At 36.3% G+C, this 21,866-nt stretch overlaps 3 protein-coding genes and 2 long non-coding RNA genes across 6 annotated transcripts in view; 3 read left to right on the forward strand and 2 right to left on the reverse strand.

Annotated features, from left to right (window-relative positions):
• LOC117994413 (transferrin-like) overlaps positions 1 to 961 on the forward strand; it is a 28,443-nt gene extending 27,482 nt beyond the window's left edge. For both annotated transcript variants that reach the window (XM_069507495.1, XM_034982320.2), the window contains exon 11: positions 471 to 961. In XM_069507495.1, coding sequence (XP_069363596.1) covers positions 471 to 931 — 461 coding nt within the window. In that variant the 3' untranslated portion in view covers positions 932 to 961. The remainder of the gene's footprint in view (positions 1 to 470) is intronic.
• Positions 962 to 2,870: 1,909 nt separating this feature from the next.
• Positions 2,871 to 14,576, reverse strand: Fdx2 (Ferredoxin 2). Its single transcript, XM_034982348.2, has 4 exons — positions 14,256 to 14,576; positions 12,963 to 13,142; positions 4,241 to 4,405; positions 2,871 to 3,571 (listed from the first exon to the last, which is right to left on the reverse strand). The coding sequence occupies exons 1-3, from the start codon at positions 14,396 to 14,398 to the stop codon at positions 4,249 to 4,251; spliced, it is 480 nt and encodes a 159-aa protein (XP_034838239.1). The 5' UTR covers positions 14,399 to 14,576; the 3' UTR covers positions 2,871 to 3,571; positions 4,241 to 4,248.
• A 2,625-nt stretch (positions 14,577 to 17,201) lies between these two features.
• On the reverse strand, positions 17,202 to 18,267 carry LOC138404115 (uncharacterized). The gene is made up of 3 exons (XM_069507346.1): positions 17,874 to 18,267; positions 17,363 to 17,646; positions 17,202 to 17,213 (listed from the first exon to the last, which is right to left on the reverse strand). The coding sequence occupies exons 1-3, from the start codon at positions 18,265 to 18,267 to the stop codon at positions 17,202 to 17,204; spliced, it is 690 nt and encodes a 229-aa protein (XP_069363447.1).
• A 1,131-nt stretch (positions 18,268 to 19,398) lies between these two features.
• On the forward strand, positions 19,399 to 20,242 carry LOC138404210 (uncharacterized). Its single transcript, XR_011238234.1, has 4 exons — positions 19,399 to 19,411; positions 19,673 to 19,727; positions 20,014 to 20,092; positions 20,186 to 20,242. It is a non-coding gene; the product is annotated as an uncharacterized lncRNA (long non-coding RNA).
• Positions 20,243 to 20,594: 352 nt separating this feature from the next.
• LOC138404212 (uncharacterized) lies at positions 20,595 to 21,580 on the forward strand. The gene is made up of 2 exons (XR_011238236.1): positions 20,595 to 20,805; positions 20,961 to 21,580. It is a non-coding gene; the product is annotated as an uncharacterized lncRNA (long non-coding RNA).
• Positions 21,581 to 21,866: the final 286 nt, after the last annotated feature.

Below are 21,866 nucleotides of genomic sequence, written 5' to 3' on the forward strand. Positions count from 1 at the left end.
ATTTTTATAGTTCCGTACCTCAAAAGGAAAAACGGAACCCTTATAGGATCACTTTGGTGTCTGTCTGTCTGTCTGTCTGTTAAGAAACCTACAGGGTACTTCCCGTTGACTTAGAGTCAGATCAGCCATAACCATTCGTTAATCTTATTTTGATGAAATTTAGTACAGCGATAGCTTGCATCCCGGGGAAGGACATTTGCTACTTTTGATCCCTGAAAATCAAAGAGTTCTCACGGAATTTTTAAAACCAAAATCGACACGGACTAAGTACCTACTAAAATATAAAATACAGTGCGACAAGGATATCTTGGCGCGTGGCGAAAATCGGAGCTAACGTTGCCGTCAAGTGTCACCTTTGTTCTTCTTTGAATAGTCTAAGCCTTTGTTCTCCAACAGCGCCCCCCTGTCAATGTCATTCAAGTGCCAAGAGAGCCTTATCGCACTGTAATCATGATTCTCCGTCGTTTCAGATAAACAAATCATGGAGCCCTGGGCAGACACCGATGTAGACATCACGCCAGTATGTCCTGATGAAAACAAAAAGTATTGCTATCTCGCTTGGTCCAACATTGGCCACATCTTCGCCGCCCGAAACCTCACGGACATGAGACGCCAGGAAATAGTCAACGTGTTCACAAAGCTCGACCAACGGTTTGGCGAACATCAGCCATCCCATAACGTCATGTTCACAATATATGGCCCGTTCAACCATGCAATGGATGTATTATTCCATAATAACACAAAGACTTTGTCTACTGCCGATATGTATAAGAATACGCATCCATATGCCTCTATGCCCCTCAATTTCGAACGAACTGTCACAAATGACAGCTGTCAAATAACAGATTTGGCAAGCGATTCCGTCAAAAGTTTCGCTCCAACATTTTTATTGTTAATACCAAGTTTGTTGCTCACTATTTTAAGTAGATAGCACTTGTAAAAGTAGATAGAAATATGATTATTAAATAATTAAAAATACAAGTATTTTGATTGTGTTTTCCCAGTATGTCCTGAAGAAAACAAAGAGTATTGCTACCTCGTTGATCCAACATTGGCCACATGTTTACAAAGCTCGACCAACGGTTTGGCGAACATTAGCCATCCCATAAAACAAACTTTGAGAATTCGTGGCGTCATTGTATTTCTAATTAGTTATTTACTTGTTTTCACATAAAAAACGTTTAATACAAATATTGTTGATCGGTTAATACGAATATTGACTACTAAACAATGGTAATAATAGGCTACTTGACTCATATCTAATTTCGTCCAATAAATGATTATTTATTATAGTATTTTGCTTAAGACAACGAAATATATCAATAACAATTATTAAAAACGCAGGATGGATATATAAATCCAATTTTAAAAAATACAGTTTTTATTTTTATTTGAAACTCAGAAAACGCTGTCAGCCATGATGTGACGTCATTAAATATATAAACAAAGAAATGTCATCCCTATTGACTAACGTAGTATCCATATATATAAAATTTCAAGTCCTGACTAACTTATATATCAACGCACAGCCTAAACATCTAAACAGCTGGTCCTAGATACATGAAATTTAGTGGGTGTGTTCTTTGTAGGTAAAGAGAAGGTATCCACTAGGAAAGGATTTTTTGAAATTCCACCCCTGAGTGGGTTAAATGGGGGTTTGAAATTTATGAAGTCCACGCGGGCGAAGTCACGAGCATAAGCTAGTTTTTATATATTTCTAAAAACTCATAGTAAACGTAAAAAAATATCGTTTTCTCTTTATAAATTGAATAAGTTATTAAGTAAAAATTACAACAAAGTGATCTTTGCAAAAATAAATTTGGGTTGCAGTCGTTAGTGATATAGGATCCCTTTAAGCAAGTCTTCGCGTGTTACGTATATTTATTTCACTGGGCACTCTAATCCACAACTTTCATGTGGTCTTTATCGATGCGTTTTTACATTCTCGGATGATACAATAACGATAATTACTATATTTTTCATGTAAACTAGTATAGAAGTCATGTTTATTAAACTTTGGGAGGTTATACTAACAGAGTACATTATATATACTGGTAATACTGTTGTTTACAAATGCATGACGTCAGAGCACAGATAATCTATCGGCCAAACATGGCCGACAGTGTTTTCACCTGTCTAAGAAAAATATATTTTAAATTTAAAGTTTTACGGTTTTTAGGGCGCAAAAAAATATAGTGTTAATTTTTTTGATCTAATAGGACAAATATTAACCATTTAAGACCTACTTAAAAAAAGTGTCAACTAGCCTATTGTCGTGTTATTCATCGTTACGTCGTGCTATCGCTATCTCATACGCGGTTACACAGTACTTACATCTAGCTTTTTTACTCAATCTACGTCAATTACGAACTAACTGTCACAAATGACAGCTGTCAAATAACAGCGATTCCGTCAAAAGTTTCGCGCCAACATTTTTATTGTTATTACCAAGTTTGTTGCTCACTATTTAAAGTAGATAGCACTTGTAAAGATAGATAGAAATATGATTAAATAATTAGAAATACAAGTATTTTAATTGTGTTTTATTCTATTCTTTAACCTATCTTTATAATTCGCCCCATGAATTTGACATCCTCCCAGTATGTCATGGTGAAAACAAAGAGTATTGCATGACAATTGACCCATAGAGTTAAAATGGCATGTGAGGTGTTATTTTTTAGGGACTATATAGTACGCGACAGGTTGAGATGGCAACCGGGGTAGGGACACCCCGCACACCCTCCGCGCTAACTCTGTGCGGGCGAACGCGGGTGTGCGGGGCGCCCCCCCGCCTCACAGCCCGATTGCCGACTTGTCGCAAACATTACATATCGCCTTATGTTTAAAGCCTTTGAAATGAAAAGTACCTATAATTTTTTTATATAATAATTTATTGTAATAAATTCAATATAATACAATTACGTAACATATTCAATAAAAAATCTTGGTCTTAAACTATGTACTAAATACTTTCAAAGCAAGAGTTAATATGCATCTTCTAGGTTCTAGGCAAGCGCGCTCTAACGTAGGTCCTAGACCTCATCGCTTTTTAAGCATTATTGTCGCAAAGCGCAAGCCTATCATATAATTAAAAAAAAAGGTCCGCGACAGGTTGAGATGGCAGTCGAGGTATGAGGCGGGGGAACAAACGCACGTCGCCCGCACCGGTATAGCGCAGGGGCTGTGCGGGGCGTTTCCTCCCTGCTTGCCATCTCAACCTATCGCGGACCTTTTTTTATACAGTAGAAAATATACAAAATATACACATATAATATAGGATCTACTAATAATAATCACGATAAAGGTTCTTAACTTCCAAGTTAGCCTGCTACTATCTTAGACTGCATCGTCACTTACCACCAGGTGAAATTGCAGTCAAGGGCTAACTTGTACACGAAGCAACCAAAAAATTCAGATTAATGGCTTGCACACACGAGACTTGTTCGCCGAGGACAGAAATGCGTACATAAAAATATTGTTTTCGTTTTGCCTTTCATGGTGCCTATGGTAAATACAGCTGATGCTCCAGGCTGTATTCACGTGTATTCAGGCTGTATTTCCGGGTTCCGTACTTCAAAAGGAAAAAGGCACACTTATAGGATCACTTTCTTATCTGTGTCTGTCAGACGTACCTATGGTACCCTATGGTACTTCCCGTTGACCTAGAATCATGAAATTTGGTAGGCAGGTCTTATGGCACAAGTAAATAAATAAATCCGAAAACCATGAAATTGCGGTTACATCATTAAAAAAAATATTAAAATGTGTTTATGAACAAATAATTAGTATTTTCAATTTTCAAAGTAAGATAACTATTAACTATACCAAAAGGGGTATCATATGAAAGGTTTTTACTTGCAAATTCTAAAACAGATTTTTATTTATTTTTATGCATAATAGTTTTTGATTTATTGAAAAACTGTGGTACGGAATCCTCGGTGCGCGAGTCTGACTCGCACTCGGCCGGTTTTCTTTTCAAAATGTATGCACTAAACGTAACTTTAACGACCTGCATGTAGTCCCATTGTCCAGGTTAGCCGTATCCCCGTTAACGGGGACATCGGGATTTGAATAAAATTATTAAAAACTTATCCCGTTGTCCCCGTTGTCGTTTCTGTTTAACGGGGACATCGGGATTTGAATAAAATTATTAAAAACTTATACCGTTGTCCCCGTTGTCGTTTCTGTTTAACGGGGACAACGGCATGCAATTGGACCTAAATCAAAGACTAAATTGTACCTAGAACATCAACTCCTCGCATCGTTCACACTCTCTGGTACCATCACCTCGAGGCCATCCATGTCTTTGGTTAGTGTGATCTGACATCCCAAGCGTGAGGTGTCTGTCAGGCCGTACGCCAAGTCCAACATGTCTCTCTCTTCGTCCCCAGCCTCTTCAGGTAATCTGAAAAATAAAAACATTAGCTTTTTCGTAGTCATCTTCTTTTTAGGGTTACATACCTTAAAAGGAAAGAGTGGTCTACTTACACAACGTTCGTTGACCTCTAGCTTCAGTCAGATGTTTTATTTGCAATATATCGTGAACATTTATGAAATATAGGATTTTTTATATATTTTTTCACGTTTTTTTTTATTGTATCATATCAGTAACTAGCTTAAGCTTATGCTCGCGACTTCGTCCGCGTGGACTACACAAATTTCAAACCCCTATTTTACCCCCATACGGGTTGAATTTTTAATAATCCTTTCTTAGCGGATGTCTACGTCATAATAGCTATCTGCATGCCGAATTTCAGCGTGATCCGTCCAGTAGTTTGAGCTGTGCGTTGATAGATCAGTCAGTCAGTCAGTCAGTCAGTCAGTCACCTTTTCCTTTTATATATATAGATTATCAGTACTACCACCTGTCTTTGTTTTTGCTAGCGTTCTGGTTATACCCTGTATGTATAAGTAGAACTGAGAATAATAGTAGATTATTAACCAAGGGGATAAAGCAGTGTCTTCTGTCGCGGGTGACGATTTAAGTTCACCCAAAACTAAGACAGCTTTATCACTGAGGAAAATACTCTACTTTTCGTACCATTTGCGAAAAAATTAACACAATAATAATATGAGATAAGCATTTATTAAACGTATTTTTAGAACTATAACTTATTTATAAAAAATTTTTTTTTTATTTTTTTATTCAGATACAAGTTAGCCCTTGACTGCAATCTCACCTGGTGGTAAGTGATGATGCAGTCTAAGATGATAGCGGGCTAAGCTGGAAGGGGTATGACAGTTGAAATTAAAATAAACTTAACGTTTATGTATTTGAAGAAAACAAAAACGTGGCAAATTCCTAGACTAATATTTTGTTTGTCGGAAAAGCAAAGGCATCAAGCTCATACGGCCTCGTCGGTTTTCGTAATTTTATTTAATAATAATCATAACTGCATAATAAATGCGTATTCCTTTTTCAAAAAGATTTTTTTTTTTTTTAGATGAAGAATGAAGATGTGTAATGCTTTATATAAAATCTCAATGGTGTAAACACAGATGTAGTTCAGTATAAATTTCGGTAAGTATTCCAAATTTAAATCACATTCTCCCCCTAGAGGATGAATGAAATTCAGTACAATTTTCTTTCCCTGTTTTTAACAGATTAAAAATGACTATTGTTATGTTCGCTTTATTTTATTTCATTATTACATATTTTATTCATATTCATGGGTTATTCCCGTTGAGTCACAACCCCGTGTGTAACACTGTGACACAAGGTACCAAAAATTTCAAAACATTCCCGTTGAGTAACACTGTTACACAACGGGAATTTTTTTGAACTTGTTGGCACCTTGTGTCACACCTACATAAATACATATTATTGCGCGTGTATCAAGTATTAACTGATTGTGCACTTTTCCGGGATGTTATTTATTTATAAATCCAAGATGGCGGACATGATTTTTTTTTCAAAAAATTGACATGGGTGTCGTTTTCAGGGTTTTCGAGGGTGCTGAATTTGATGATGACATTTATTCTGAAATCCAAGATGGCGGACATGTTTTTCTTTTCAAAAAATTTACATGGGTGTCGTTTTCAGGGTTTTCGAGGGTGCTGAATTTGATGATGACATTTATTCTGAAATCCAAGATGGCGGACATGATTTTTTTCAAAAAATTTACATGGGTGTCGTTTTCAGGGTTTTCGAGGGTGCTGAATTTGATGATGACATTTATTCTGAAATCCAAGATGGCGGACATGATTTTTTTTTCAAAAAATTGACATGGGTGTCGTTTTCAGGGTTTTCGAGGGTGCTGAATTTGATGATAACATTTATTCTGAAATCCAAGATGGCGGACATGTTTTTTTTTTCAAAAAATTGACATGGGTGTCGTTTTCAGGGTTTTCGAGGGTGCTGAATTTGATGATGACATTTATTCTGAAATCCAAGATGGCGGACATGATTTTTTTTTCAAAAATTGACATGGGTGTCGTTTTCAGGGTTTTCGAGGGTGCTGAATTTGATGATGACATTTATTCTGAAATCCAAGATGGCGGACATGATTTTTTTCAAAAATTTACATGGGTGTCGTTTTCAGGGTTTTCGAGGGTGCTGAATTTGATGATGACATTTATTCTGAAATCCAAGATGGCGGACATGATTTTTTTTTCAAAAAATTGACATGGGTGTCGTTTTCAGGGTTTTCGAGGGTGCTGAATTTGATGATAACATTTATTCTGAAATCCAAGATGGCGGACATGATTTTTTTTACAAAAAATTGACATGGGTGTCGTTTTCAGGGTTTTCGAGGGTGCTGAATTTGATGATGACATTTATTCTGTAATCCAAGATGGCGGACATGAATTTTTTTTCAAAAAATTGACATGGGTGTCGTTTTCAGGGTTTTCGAGGGTGCTGAATTGATGATGACATTTATTCTGAAATCCAAGATGGCGGACATGATTTTTTTTTTCAAAAAATTGACATGGGTATCGTTTTCAGGGTTTTCGAGGGTGCTGAATTTGATGATGACATTTATTCTGAAATCCAAGATGGCGGACATGATTTTTTTTTCAAAAAATTGATATGGGTGTCGTTTTCAGGGTTTTCGAGGGTGCTGAATTTGATGATGACATTTATTCTGAAATCCAAGATGGCGGACATGTTTTTTTTTTTTCAAAAAGTTGACATGGGTGTCGTTTTCAGGGTTTTCGAGGGTGCTGAATTTGATGATGACATTTATTCTGAAATCCAAGATGGCGGACATGATTTTTTTTTTTTCAAAAAATTGACATGGGTATCGTTTTCAGGGTTTTCGAGGGTGCTGAATTTGATGATGACATTTATTCTGAAATCCAAGATGGCGGACATGAATTTTTTTTCAAAAAATTGACATGGGTGTCGTTTTCAGGGTTTTCGAGGGTGCTGAATTTGATGATGACATTTATTCTGAAATCCAAGATGGCGGACATGTTTTTTTTTTCAAAAAGTTGACATGGGTGTCGTTTTCAGGGTTTTCGAGGGTGCTGAATTGGATGATGACATTTATTCTGAAATCCAAGATGGCGGACATGATTTTTTTTTTCAAAAAGTTGACATGGGTGTCGTTTTCAGGGTTTTCGAGGGTGCTCAATTTGATGATGACATTTATTCTGAAATCCATGATGGCGGACATGAATTTTTTTTCAAAAAATTGACATGGGTGCCGTTTTCAGGGTTTTCGAGGGTGCTGAATTTGATGATGACATTTATTCTGAAATCCAAGATGGCGGACATGATTTTTTTTTTTCAAAAAATTGACATGGGTATCGTTTTCAGGGTTTTCGAGGGTGCTGAATTTGATGATGACATTTATTCTGAAATCCAAGATGGCGGACATGATTTTTTTTTCAAAAAATTGACATGGGTGTCGTTTTCAGGGTTTTCGAGGGTGCTGAATTTGATGATGACATTTATTCTGAAATCCAAGATGGCGGACATGTTTTTTTTTTTTCAAAAAGTTGACATGGGTGTCGTGTTCAGGGTTTTCGAGGGTGCTGAATTTGATGATGACATTTATTCTGAAATCCAAGATGGCGGACATGATTTTTTTTTTTCAAAAAGTTGACATGGGTGTCGTTTTCAGGGTTTTCGAGGGTGCTGAATTTGATGATGACATTTATTCTGAAATCCAAGATGGCGGACATGAATTTTTTTTCAAAAAATTGACATGGGTGTCCTTTTTAGGGTTTTCGAGGGTGCTGAATTTGATGATGACATTTATTCTGAAATCCAAGATGGCGGACATGATTTTTTTCAAAAAATTGATATGGGTGTCGTTTTCAGGGTTTTCGAGGGTGCTGAATTTGATGATGACATTTATTCTGAAATCCAAGATGGCGGACATGATTTTTTTTTTCAAAAAATTGACATGGGTGTCGTTTTCAGGGTTTTCGAGGGTGCTGAATTTGATGATGACATTTATTCTGAAATCCAAGATGGCGGACATGAATTTTTTTACAAAAAATTGACATGGGTGTCGTTTTCAGGGTTTTCGAGGGTGCTGAATTTGATGATGACATTTATTCTGAAATCCAAGATGGCGGACATGATTTTTTTTTTCAAAAAATTGACATGGGTGTCGTTTTCAGGGTTTTCGAGGGTGCTGAATTTGATGATGACATTTATTCTGAAATCCAAGATGGCGGACATGATTTTTTTTTTTCAAAAAATTGACATGGGTGTCGTTTTCAGGGTTTTCGAGGGTGCTGAATTTGATAATGACATTTATTCTGAAATCCAAGATGGCGGGCATGAATTTTTTTTCAAAAAATTGACATGGGTGTCGCTTTCAGGGTTTTCGAGGGTGCTGAATTTGATGATGACATTTATTCTGAAATCCAAGATGGCGGACATGGTTTTTTTCAAAAAATTTACATGGGTGTCGTTTTCAGGGTTTTCGAGGGTGCTGAATTTGATGATGACATTTATTCTGAAATCCAAGATGGCGGACATGATTTTTTTTTCAAAAAATTGACATGGGTGTCATTTTCAGGGTTTTCGAGGGTGCTGAATTTGATGATGACATTTATTCTGAAATCCAAGATGGCGGACATGAATTTTTTTACAAAAAATTTACATGGGTGTCGTTTTCAGGGTTTTCGAGGGTGCTGAATTTGATGATGACATTTATTCTGAAATCCAAGATGGCGGACATGATTTTTTTTTTCAAAAAATTGACATGGGTGTCGTTTTCAGGGTTTTCGAGGGTGCTGAATTTGATGATGACATTTATTCTGTAATCCAAGATGGCGGACATGAATTTTTTTTTTCAAAAAATTGACATGGGTGAGGTTTTCAGGGTTTTCGAGGGTGCTGAATTTGATGATGACATTTATTCTGAAACCCAAGATGGCGGACATGATTTTTTTTTCAAAAAATTGACATGGGTATCGTTTTCAGGGTTTTCGAGGGTGCTGAATTTGATGATGACATTTATTCTGAAATCCAAGATGGCGGACATGATTTTTTTTTTTCAAAAAATTGACATGGGTGTCGTTTTCAGGGTTTTCGAGGGTGCTGAATTTGATGATGACATTTATTCTGAAATCCAAGATGGCAGACATGATTTTTTTTTTCAAAAAATTGACATGGGTGTCGTTTTCAGGGTTTTCGAGGGTGCTGAATTTGATGATGACATTTATTCTGAAACCCAAGATGGCGGACATGATTTTTTTTTCAAAAAATTGACATGGGTATCGTTTTCAGGGTTTTCGAGGGTGCTGAATTTGATGATGACATTTATTCTGAAATCCAAGATGGCGGACATGATTTTTTTTTTTTCAAAAAATTGACATGGGTGTCGTTTTCAGGGTTTTCGAGGGTGCTGAATTTGATGATGACATTTATTCTGAAATCCAAGATGGCAGACATGATTTTTTTTTTCAAAAAATTGACATGGGTGTCGTTTTCAGGGTTTTCGAGGGTGCTGAATTTGATGATGACATTTATTCTGAAATCCAAGATGGCGGACATGATTTTTTTTTTCAAAAAATTGACATGGGTGTCGTTTTCAGGGTTTTGTAACACCAGGTTATGTTAGTAGCTTGTCTTAGTTTAATATTTAACATCAGTTTATACGGTTAACATGCGATTGGATCTATTTCGATTATGAAATAAAATCGATTAAAAGTTTAGAAAAAGCATGGACTTCTCTAGGAATGTAAATAATTATGGATGCGTTCAAAAATAAAACATTTTTAATGCGTTCTGTTATGCAAATGTTAAACACAAAGTCAAATGATTTATTCAAAATAGGTAATAAATAACTCTTTTTGATGGTCAGATGTTGGATTTCTAAGATATAGTGGTGATAATTATTACGCAAACTTAAAACTAAAGCTACGAGCTACGTTATATTTTTGAAGACGATTATCATAATTTCCATGTCATTTTTTTTGAAAAAAAATCATGTCCGCCATCTTGTATTTCAGAATAAATGTCATCAAATTCAGCACCCTCGAAAACCCTGAAAACGACACCCATGTCAATTTTTTGAAAAAAAAAATCATGTCCGCCATCTTGGATTTCAGAATAAATGTCATCATCAAATTCAGCACCCTCGAAAACCCTGAAAACGACACCCATGTCAACTTTTTGAAAAAAAAATCATGTCCGCCATCTTGGATTTCAGAATAAATGTCATCATCAAATTCAGCACCCTCGAAAACCCTGAAAGCGACACCCATGTCAATTTTTTGAAAAAAAACATGCCCGCCATCTTGGATTGCAGAATAAATGTCATTTTCAAATTCAGCACCCTCGAAAACCCTGAAAACGACACCCATGTCAATTTTTTGAAAAAAAAATCATGTCCGCCATCTTGGATTTCAGAATAAATGTCATCATCAAATTCAGCACCCTCGAAAACCCTGAAAACGACACCCATGTCAATTTTTTGAAAAAAAAAATCATGTCCGCCATCTTGGATTTCAGAATAAATGTCATCATCAAATTCAGCACCCTCGAAAACCCTGAAAACGACACCCATGTCAATTTTTTGAAAAAAAATTCATGTCCGCCATCTTGGATTACAGAATAAATGTCATCATCAAATTCAGCACCCTCGAAAACCCTGAAAACGACACCCATGTCAATTTTTTGAAAAAAAAAATCATGTCCGCCATCTTGGATTTCAGAATAAATGTCATCATCAAATTCAGCACCCTCGAAAACCCTGAAAACGACACACATGTCAATTTTTTGAAAAAAAATTCATGCCCGCCATCTTGGATTTCAGAATAAATGTCATCATCAAATTCAGCACCCTCGAAAACCCTGAAAACGACACCCATGTCAACTTTTTGAAAAAAAAAATCATGTCCCCCATCTTGGATTTCAGAATAAATGTCATCATCAAATTCAGCACCCTCGAAAACCCTGAAAACGACACCCATGTCAATTTTTTGAAAAAAAATTCATGCCCGCCATCTTGGATTTCAGAATAAATGTCATCATCAAATTCAGCACCCTCGAAAACCCTGAAAACGACACCCATGTCAATTTTTGAAAAAAAAAATCATGTCCGCCATCTTGGATTTCAGAATAAATGTCATCATCAAATTCAGCACCCTCGAAAACCCTGAAAACGACACCCATGTCAATTTTTTGAAAAAAAAATCATGTCCGCCATCTTGGATTTCAGAATAAATGTCATCATCAAATTCAGCACCCTCGAAAACCCTGAAAACGACACCCATGTCAATTTTTTGAAAAAAAATTCATGCCCGCCATCTTGGATTTCAGAATAAATGTCATCATCAAATTCAGCACCCTCGAAAACCCTGAAAACGACACCCATGTCAACTTTTTGAAAAATAAAATCATGTCCGCCATCTTGGATTTCAGAATAAATGTCATCATCAAATTCAGCACCCTCGAAAACCCTGAAAACGACACCCATGTCAATTTTTTGAAAAAAAAATCATGTCCGCCATCTTGGATTTCAGAATAAATGTCATCATCAAATTCAGCACCCTCGAAAACCCTGAAAACGACACCCATGTCAATTTTTTGAAAAAAAAATCATGTCCGCCATCTTGGATTTCAGAATAAATGTCATCATCAAATTCAGCACCCTCGAAAACCCTGAAAACGACACCCATGTCAACTTTTTGAAAAAAAAAATCAAGTCCGCCATCTTGGATTTCAGAATAAATGTCATCATCAAATTCAGCACCCTCGAAAACCCTGAAAGCGACACCCATGTCAATTTTTTGAAAAAAAATTCATGCCCGCCATCTTGGATTTCAGAATAAATGTCATTATCAAATTCAGCACCCTCGAAAACCCTGAAACGACACCCATGTCAATTTTTTGAAAAAAAAAATCATGTCCGCCATCTTGGATTTCAGAATAAATGTCATCATCAAATTCAGCACCCTCGAAAACCCTGAAAACGACACCCATGTCAATTTTTTGAAAAAAAAAATCATGTCCGCCATCTTGGATTTCAGAATAAATGTCATCATCAAATTCAGCACCCTCGAAAACCCTGAAAACGACACCCATGTCAATTTTTTGAAAAAAAATTCATGTCCGCCATCTTGGATTTCAGAATAAATGTCATCATCAAATTCAGCACCCTCGAAAACCCTGAAAACGACACCCATGTCAATTTTTTGAAAAAAAACATGTCCGCCATCTTGGATTTCAGAATAAATGTCATCATCAAATTCAGCACCCTCGAAAACCCTGAAAACGACACCCATGTCAATTTTTTGAAAAAAAAATCATGTCCGCCATCTTGGATTTATAAATAAATAACATCCCGGAAAAGTGCACAATCAGTTAATACTTGATACACGCGCAATAATATGTATTTATGTAGGTGTGACACAAGGTGCCAACAAGTTCAAAACATTCCCGTTGTGTAACAGTGTTACTCAACGGGAATGTTTTGAAATTTTGGGTACCTTGTGTCACAGTGTTACACACGGGGGTGTGACTCAACGGGAATAACCCATATTCATGACTATACCTGTCATAGTCTTCCTGCTTGAGTACGACGTGGCAGGTGGAGCAGGTAACGGTGCCCTCACACGCGCCGTAGCCATCTATGTCAAGGTCGTTGTTGACGACCACGTCCAGAAGCGAGTCGCCAACTTTGCCTTCTGTTTCCAACCGTCGCCCATCATACAGTTTGAATACTATTTTGACTCTGGTAATTAAAAAAAACTAAGTTATTAGAGTTAACCTTACTGTTTAGTAGGTGGTAAAACTTTGGGAAACCAAGAGAAAAATAACCAGCCAAGTGCGAGTCAGACTTGCACACCGATATTTTGCACGATAAATCAAAAACTGTTATGCATAAAAATAAATAAAAATCTGTTTTAGAATGCACAGACCTTTAGCCCTTTCATATGATACCCCACTTGATATAGTTATCTTATTTCAATAATTGAAAATAATAATTATTAGTTCTTGACCACAAACTCAGGGTTTTAAGATTTTTCCCCAACGTCTACTATAAAACCTATCTACCTGCATTTTCATGCCTAAATTTCATGATTCTAGGTCAACGGGAAGTACCCTGTAGGTTTCTTGACAGACAGACAGACAACAAAGTGATACTATAAGGGTTCCATTTTTCCTTTTGCAATTCCTTGAAATTTGAGGTACAGAACCCTAAAAATGGTTGCAGTTAAAAGCAAGTTCAAGTACATACTAATATTGCAAATTATTTTTACTTGTTCATCATCATCATCAACCGATAGACATCCACAGGTGGACATAGGTCTCTTGTAGGGAGTTCCACACGCCACATATTTTTACTTGTTACATAAGTAAAAATAAAATCTGAATGAACATTATTATATCATTTATATTTTATATATCAGTATTTATCAACACACTATCTTAAGAGCGTGTGAAGGTCAACTATTAACAGTACACAAGAATCAAGATATAATCAAGTCTTGGACTTTTTTTTGAGGCACTCTGACTTGAGACTTTATGTGATGCAAAACGTCTCTTTCCCCCCCCCCCCCCCCCCCCCCCCCCCCCCCCTCCCTGCCCTCCAACTCCTGCCGAACGATTGTGAATCCAACTCGGTACCTAATATTTTATTAACCGCTATTATTTTGACAAGGGGTTGCTGGGTTTGATTTCTGGTTTGGTAATTTTAGTAAATATCTGAATTATCTATCACTGCTAACCTATTACTGTGTAAACTGCACTGAAATTGAACCTTATACTACGTCTGGACTTAGCGATTTGGTATTACTGAAGAGGGGGAACTGAATGGGAAGTTTTTATGAGTTTTTTAACTTACTTTTCGTCTTTTAAAGCTAGCCTCGTTGTCGATAGAGGAATTACGCTTCTGTAATTGCCGAAAGTAGTAACTATACCATTATACTTTCTCAAATATACCCTTCTCGCCTGTGAGAAATTTTTCAAAATATTTCTGTAAGACATCTTAACAAAAACCACTAAAGTACCACTAGAGTGTAAGATATACTTATGAATTATTCACACGCGCTCGGGACGCCCAAATTATGTGTTAATTCAGCTGCGACAACGTCATTTGAATAATTTAAATTTTTGATGAAATTTGACCCAACTACACGAGCCTCAATTACCACCACCACACCGACCAAAGAGTATATAATCACTACGTTTTAACCACCGACCAGAAATAAAAGTTACCACCACAGACTACATTTACTATAGGTACTGGATTGCCACAGTAGTGATAATATACTCTTTGGATTACCACAGACCAACAACCACCATACGTCGTAGACAATAGACAATAAATTAGACATAGAGTAATCATTCGCGGAAAATAGGTAGAAAATACGAAACTACTACCTACGAAACCAACGAAATCAGCGCTCCTGGTGGTTGGTGTGCGAACAATTTTTTTCGATATACTTAACTGTAGGTAGTTGTTCTGCTATACTCAAAGAATTTTTATGTACTAGGTACTTCGTAGATGTTAAGGATTATTACCTCCTATGTCAATGGCTATACTATGTATATAGACTAAAGTACTGTGTAACCTGTGTGTGAGATAGCGATAGCACGACGTAACGATGAATAACACGACAATTAACATTGTTTAGAAGTCAGTGGCCCCGATTCTCTAGTCTCTCTCTAAACTAAATTTAGAGTACCTGCATCCTTTTCTTTTTACTAATGCTAAAAAAGGAACGGAACATGACTTTCACATTTAAAGACTCTAAATTTTAGTGCACAATACAAATTTAAACAGTAGGTTCGCGAGTGCGTGCTAAAACACGGGTTTTACCATCTAAAAATTTAATTTAGAATTGTCAAACTGCTTCTGTCCTTTTCATATTACATTAGTAAGAAGAGGGTGCGAATACTCTAAAATTAGGTTGTGCTTAGAATCGGTGCCAATTGTGGCTAATTCCATTGTACACAATCTCTAAACTAAACTAAAATATCACGTCTAAATCAATTGCTATCCCTTTCATAATGTTGCTTGCGGAAAAGGAAAGCACTAGATTTAGACCTGTTAATTTAGTTTAGTTTAGAGACTGTGTACTAGAGAATCGGCCCCAATTTGTATAAAACCGCTCAACAATATTTGTATTAAACGTTATTATGTGAATACAAGTAAATAACTCATAAGAAATACAATGACGCCACAAATTTTCAAAGTTTGTTTTGCAACTAAAGTTGTTTTCCTTGAAAAAAATCGGTTACACGATAAGGGACAAAAAATAGGTTAGCTGCGTCTCTGTTTATCACATTAGTAACTTTATCTGTGCTCTCTTTTTAGTGCGAATGAGAAAGCAAACGTTCCTGCATCTACCTTTATTACTCTATCTATATTCTACGTATAAATATTATAATCATAGAGTAAATATAATATAGTGATTATAATATGATTATAATACTCCAGACACAGAGTAGATACTTTTTACATACTCTTTGACTTCAATAATTCAAGTGCCAAAATTATATCTCTATGCAATAAACATCTCGGGATTTTATCCACAGTTTCCATAAAAAAACTTTAATAAATTACAAACCTGACATTGGCTAATCTGTGTAAAGCCAGAAGAAGAAAAAAAAAAACATCTCGGGATAATTTGTAATTTTGTTGGATAAAAGGTTCCGTCGATTACAACCACTTACAACATTGTGATTAAATGAGATGGCACCATCAGTGAAATCAAACAGACCGGCCCCTGGAAATTGGAAAAATGGGGACTGGGGTTAAGTGTTGAGTAATGAGTTATGAGCAAATTCTGCAAAACAAGATGGCCGGCGCGGCACTCCGTGGTTTGAAAATGAAGACTGAACTGAAGCTAAAGAATACTTCGTCGACTGAAACTCGTATCGTATAGTTGTGTTGGTAAATAATAACTCGAGAATTTTGAGTTCAAACTTGAATCCGCCTCAATATTGTTTGTCGCTTGTTGCAGTTTACCTACCTGTTTTGAAATCCGACAATTTGCTGTCCAACCAATTCGGTAAATAATTGATTTGTCAGTCGAAAACTTTTCCTATCTTCATATCTCTTATTTTAATTATGTTACTATTTCATATTGTAGGGGTGCCTAAAATGATGATTAATTCTCGAAAAAGTTTGAAGTAAAAAAGCAGAAATGAAAAATTTCTGTATCGTCGTGAATCTTTCTTTTTCTATTAGGGGTTGCTATAGAGTACAATACCATCCATTTTTAAAATTATTACATACATAGTTAAAATTTCAGAGCTCTAAAATCATTTTTTTAAATAAAATTAATCACTTTAATCACAATTAGCATTTTTAGAATAAACTAAACAAACACAATACAAAATCGCAAAATACAATAGATACTGTCATAGGTTACCACCGTTAACACCTGTAATACTTTTTTTTTTACTGATTTTACGGCTCTGGGTTCTAATCTATAATACTTTTGCTGCTGCTGTACAGACTACAGACCAGTAAAGTAAATTTTTTTTTTAATTTCAGAGCTCGGAAACCCTTTTTTTGTGACCAAATAAAACTCGAAATATATTCAAAGTAGCAAAATATATTTTTGAAGTATTTATAATTAATAATGAGATGTCCTCACAAATTAAACTTGCGCGGGGACACAGGTCACAACGCGTAGAGGTTTATCAAGAGATTTAATGTACAAAAACTTATGGCAAAATAAATTGTTTAACTAGACCACGTTTCGTGCATGTTTAAAACAAGAATTAATAGACACCTTCTAGGCAAACGCGTCCCGTCTTAGACCACATCCCATTGTAATCAAGTGTGCGCCTATAATGAATTTAAGAAAAAATGAAACTAAAATTGGATATATCTTTTTTATTTTTTTCGACTCTACGCCTCCACATATATTCAACTATGCAATCAGTAAAACTGGCCGGATTATTTATGTTTTTTTTATAAAAAAAGGTCTTCACTACTCTCCACTGTGACTCAATCCTTTGTGTGTGCACACCGTCTGGGCCCACAAATGGATTGTCGGGGTCGCTATGGTTGACCTTTTTATGTAGGTAACCATGCTCACCCAAACAATCATAGGCTTTCCAAAAATCGGTATGCACAATTGAGCCTTCTGCCACATGTTTTTTAATAAGAGGTACGAGAACTTCCGCACTTCTTATATTATTTGGGCACACCTCCAACCTTAAATCCTCACTACCATCTGCAATCATTCCAATAACCCAATGCCCTTCAACACGGCGACCTAAAACAAAACAAACTCTAAATTAATGTAAATCCATCTCTCCTCTCATGATATCTCCATTTATAGTCCGTACAAAATGACTCCTCACGCGCCATTTTATGGGTCAACTGTCTTGTCAAAAATACGATTCGCCTTTAAAGTTAGGACTTAAATCGTACTTTTGACATGAAACTTGACAGATAAAGTTAAAATGGTGCGTGGAGTCATTTTTTACGCATTACATATACCTTTGTTGTATTTCCTTTTTCCAAATTTAGACTCGTCAATCTGGACAATTTTTCCAGGTCCACCAATTTTACTTTTATTTTCTTGTACATTTCCTAGGTGACTTAAAATAATTGTTTCCCGACAGTAGTTGTACCAATCTGCGATTGTGTTGGGAGACAAGCATTTCTTTTCTTTTGCAATGTCTTCCCATATTACTTCATCATAGGACTTTAAATGTGCGAAACAATACATCAAATAAAAAACATGTACAAGGCTTATTTTAACGTTCTCAAACCAGGTCCCCGACGCTCTTGATATCTGTGATTTATTTCTGCACAACTTTTTGCAGCATTTAAAACTGCCAAGATGAGAATTAGCTGTCCTGGACATAGGCACCCGGTGTTTTACGCACATTTTTGATATTGGTATGAGACCCTGAGCTTCAGCGAAAGCGACACACTGTTTTTTTGTGCCTAATTCCCGCACAAGTTTAGCGATATTCCAGCACGAAAGACTTTCTTGGGTATACCTTCGTCGCTTTACATAACCGTGATCTTCCTGATGAGCAGACGAAGTACTCGCCGAACTCGTAGATGGTTGAGGGTCATTCATAGCAAATTCCATTAAAACAAGCAGGGGTCAAACACAAGCAAATCCAAATCAAAATCCAATATAAGTATGCAGGGGTCAATCAAAAGAAAAAAGCAGGGGTCAAATTAAGCAAAAGAAGCAGAAATCAAATTATAAATACAAGAAAATTAAAGCAATGGGAACATTCCAAAATCACGCGCGAAAACAGAATGATCACAGAAAGATTTTTATAAAATAGCGGGAATACTTTTTTTTTTTTTTTACGGCTCTGGATACGAGTTCCTTAAGCTCTCTCTAAAAATATAAAATTGCCATGTAAATTAATTACCTACATATTTTATTACCGCTCTTTTAGGTTTGAACTTTGAATCCAAGAGCATCTAAGAGCGTCGGTCAAATTGATAAATTAACTTGTTTGACCGACCCATATTAATAATACTCAGCGGCCCACATAATGACGTCACACATTAAAAAAATTAAAGTTCGATATACCTAGCTTGGACCGGGCAATATAAATACTTCCCTACGTCTAGCCGGATAAAATACTTACTTCAAAACTCGCTAATTACCCAAATAGATAGAAAGACGGGGAGAGGGGGGAAACGCCTACAATTCGGTTCTGGCACTTCGCCGGCCGCTGCCGCGGCACGCTCGCTCGGCTCGTGCGTTGTCTTAACTGTTCTAACATAACCTAACCAATCATTAAGTTTTTTAATACGGGCTACGCCAGAAGTAGCTCTTCTCGCTTCGCGCTTCACTAAAACACTAGGGGTAGATTTTTAAGGGTTGAAAAGATAACCCCCTCCCCCACTCCTTCCCTCACTTGTAAATGGCGAGGAAAGGAGAGGGGGGAAACGCCTACAATTCGGTTCTGGCACTTCGCCGGCCGCTGCCGCGGCACGCTCGCTGCGCTCGCTCGGCTCGTGCGTTGTCTTAACTGTTCTAACATAACCTAACCAATCATTAAGTTTTTTAATACGGGCTACGCCAGAAGTAGCTCTTCTCGCTTCGCGCTTCACTAAAACACTAGGGGTAAATTTTTAAGGGTTGAAAAGATAACCCCTCCCCCACTCCTTCCCTCACTTGTAAATGGCGAGGAAAGGAGATGGGGGAAACGCCTACAATTCGGTTCTGGCACTTCGCCGGCCGCTGCCGCGGCACGCTCGCTGCGCTCGCTCGGCTCGTGCGTTGTCTTAACTGTTCTAACCTAACCTAACCAAACATTAAGTTTTTTAAAACGGGCTACGCTAGAAGACTCGCTTTAAAACCATTTAGAATAAAAAGTATCTTGCTAAGTTTACTTTATTGGTCTTTGGTTCCCAGCAAGATTATTATAGATTAGAACCCAGAGCCGTAAAACCAGTTAAAAAAAAAGTATCTTGCTAAGTTTACTTTATTGGTCTTTGGTTCCCAGCAAGATTATTATAGATTAGAACCCAGAGCCGTAAAACCAGTTAAAAAAAAAGTATCTTGCTAAGTTTACTTTATTGGTCTTTGGTTCCCAGCAAGATTATTATAGATTAGAACCCAGAGCCGTAAAACCAGTTAAAAAAAAAGTATCTTGCTAAGTTTACTTTATTGGTCTTTGGTTCCCAGCAAGATTATTATAGATTAGAACCCAGAGCCGTAAAACCAGTTAAAAAAAAAAGTATCTTGCTAAGTTTACTTTATTGGTCTTTGGTTCCCAGCAAGATTATTATAGATTAGAACCCAGAGCCGTAAAACCAGTTAAAAAAAAAAGTATTATAGGTTTATGTTATGGTAATCTTTATATGTGTTCGAAGTTCATACTTTGCGGTTTTGTGTTTCTAAAAATGCTAGGGACCTAATTAATTTCATTTTATTTACATAAATCTGTATAAAATACGCGATTACGTGTCTTGAAATTAAGAAATTACGTAAAGATCAGTGCAAATTAATATCTTTCCAGTGAATATTAACGAAATCTATGTAGTAATCGTGTTTTCTGTTTATAATGTTAATCATTTTAAAATTGTATAAATGTCTATAAATACGTGTCTCCGAAACTTGAAATTACAGATATGTAAAGTGCAAATGAACCTCTTTATACTGAATATTACCGCTATACCTATATAGTATAATATTCGTGAATAAATAGTGGTGAACCTTTCTATAGTGGAGCCTTCTATTATTTTTCTTTGACATCTATAACTGATGTCCGTAATAATAGTTCCTGCAAGAATTTTTCATCTTGTTTTTTCTGTGTAATCATGACCCGCATGGAATGCTCTTATCAACCGCTGTGGTAAATTGATGGCATAGGATGTCTTTGAAGTGTCAATCTAGCCTGTTCTAACATTTGTAGGATGTGCTGTATTAATATCAAAAGCGTCATGCTTGGTTGGAAAGGAAAGGGGAATATCAGGCAGACTTACAAAAATCTGCCTGATATTCATGGTACGGAATGTATATTGTACTGGCAAGAAACTTAACAGTAACCGTCTTATTTTTGTAACATTTTTATATAGCCAGTCTTGACACAAGCTTCATGCTAGGTTGGTACGGAAAGAAAAATATCAGTCATGGCTATAAAACCCTGCCTGATATTCTTTAAGTACTCACTTAAACCTAATTCATCAAAGTTCAAGTCTGTCTGTGTGTAGTGAATCTATTGCCGGTTCGGAATGCATATTCTACTGAGAAGAAACCCATAATAAACTCAATAGTTACTTTCTTATTTTTGTAACATTGTTATATAGCTAGTCTTGACACAAGCTTCTTGCTAGGTTGGAACGGAAAGAAGAATATTAGTCATGTCTGTAAAACCCTGCCTGATATTCTTTAAGTACTCACTTAAATCTAATTCGTCTTGGTTCAAGTCTGTCTGTGTGTAGTGAATCTATTGCTAGTTCAGAATGCATATTCTACTGAGAATAAACCAGCAAGAAACTTAACAGTTACTGTCTTATTTTTGTAACATTGTTATAACTAGTTTTGACGCAAGCTTCATGCTAAATTGGAACGGAAAGAAGAATATCAGTCATGTCAATAAAACCCTGCCTGATATTCTTTAAGTACTCACTTAAACCTAATTCGTACAAGATTCAAGTCTCTCTGTGTGTAGTGAATCTATCACTGGTTGGAAATGCATATTCTACTGAGAAGAAACCAGCAAGAAACTCAACAGTTACAGTCTTATTTTTGTTACATTGTTACAACTAGTATTGACGCAAGCTTCATGCTAGGTTGAAACGGAAAGAAGAATATCAGTCATGTCTATAAAACCCTGCCTGATATTCTATAAGTACCTACTCACTTAAACCTAATTTGTCAAGGTTCAAGTCTGTCTGTTTGTAGGTAATCTATTGCTGGTTCGGAATGAATATTCTACTGAGAAGAAACCCATAATAAACTCAATAGTTACTTTCTTATTTTTGTAACATTGTTTTAGCTAGTCTTGA

Source organism: Maniola hyperantus, chromosome 26 (genome assembly GCF_902806685.2).
Source record: "Maniola hyperantus chromosome 26, iAphHyp1.2, whole genome shotgun sequence".
Lineage (NCBI taxonomy): Eukaryota > Metazoa > Arthropoda > Insecta > Lepidoptera > Nymphalidae > Maniola > Maniola hyperantus.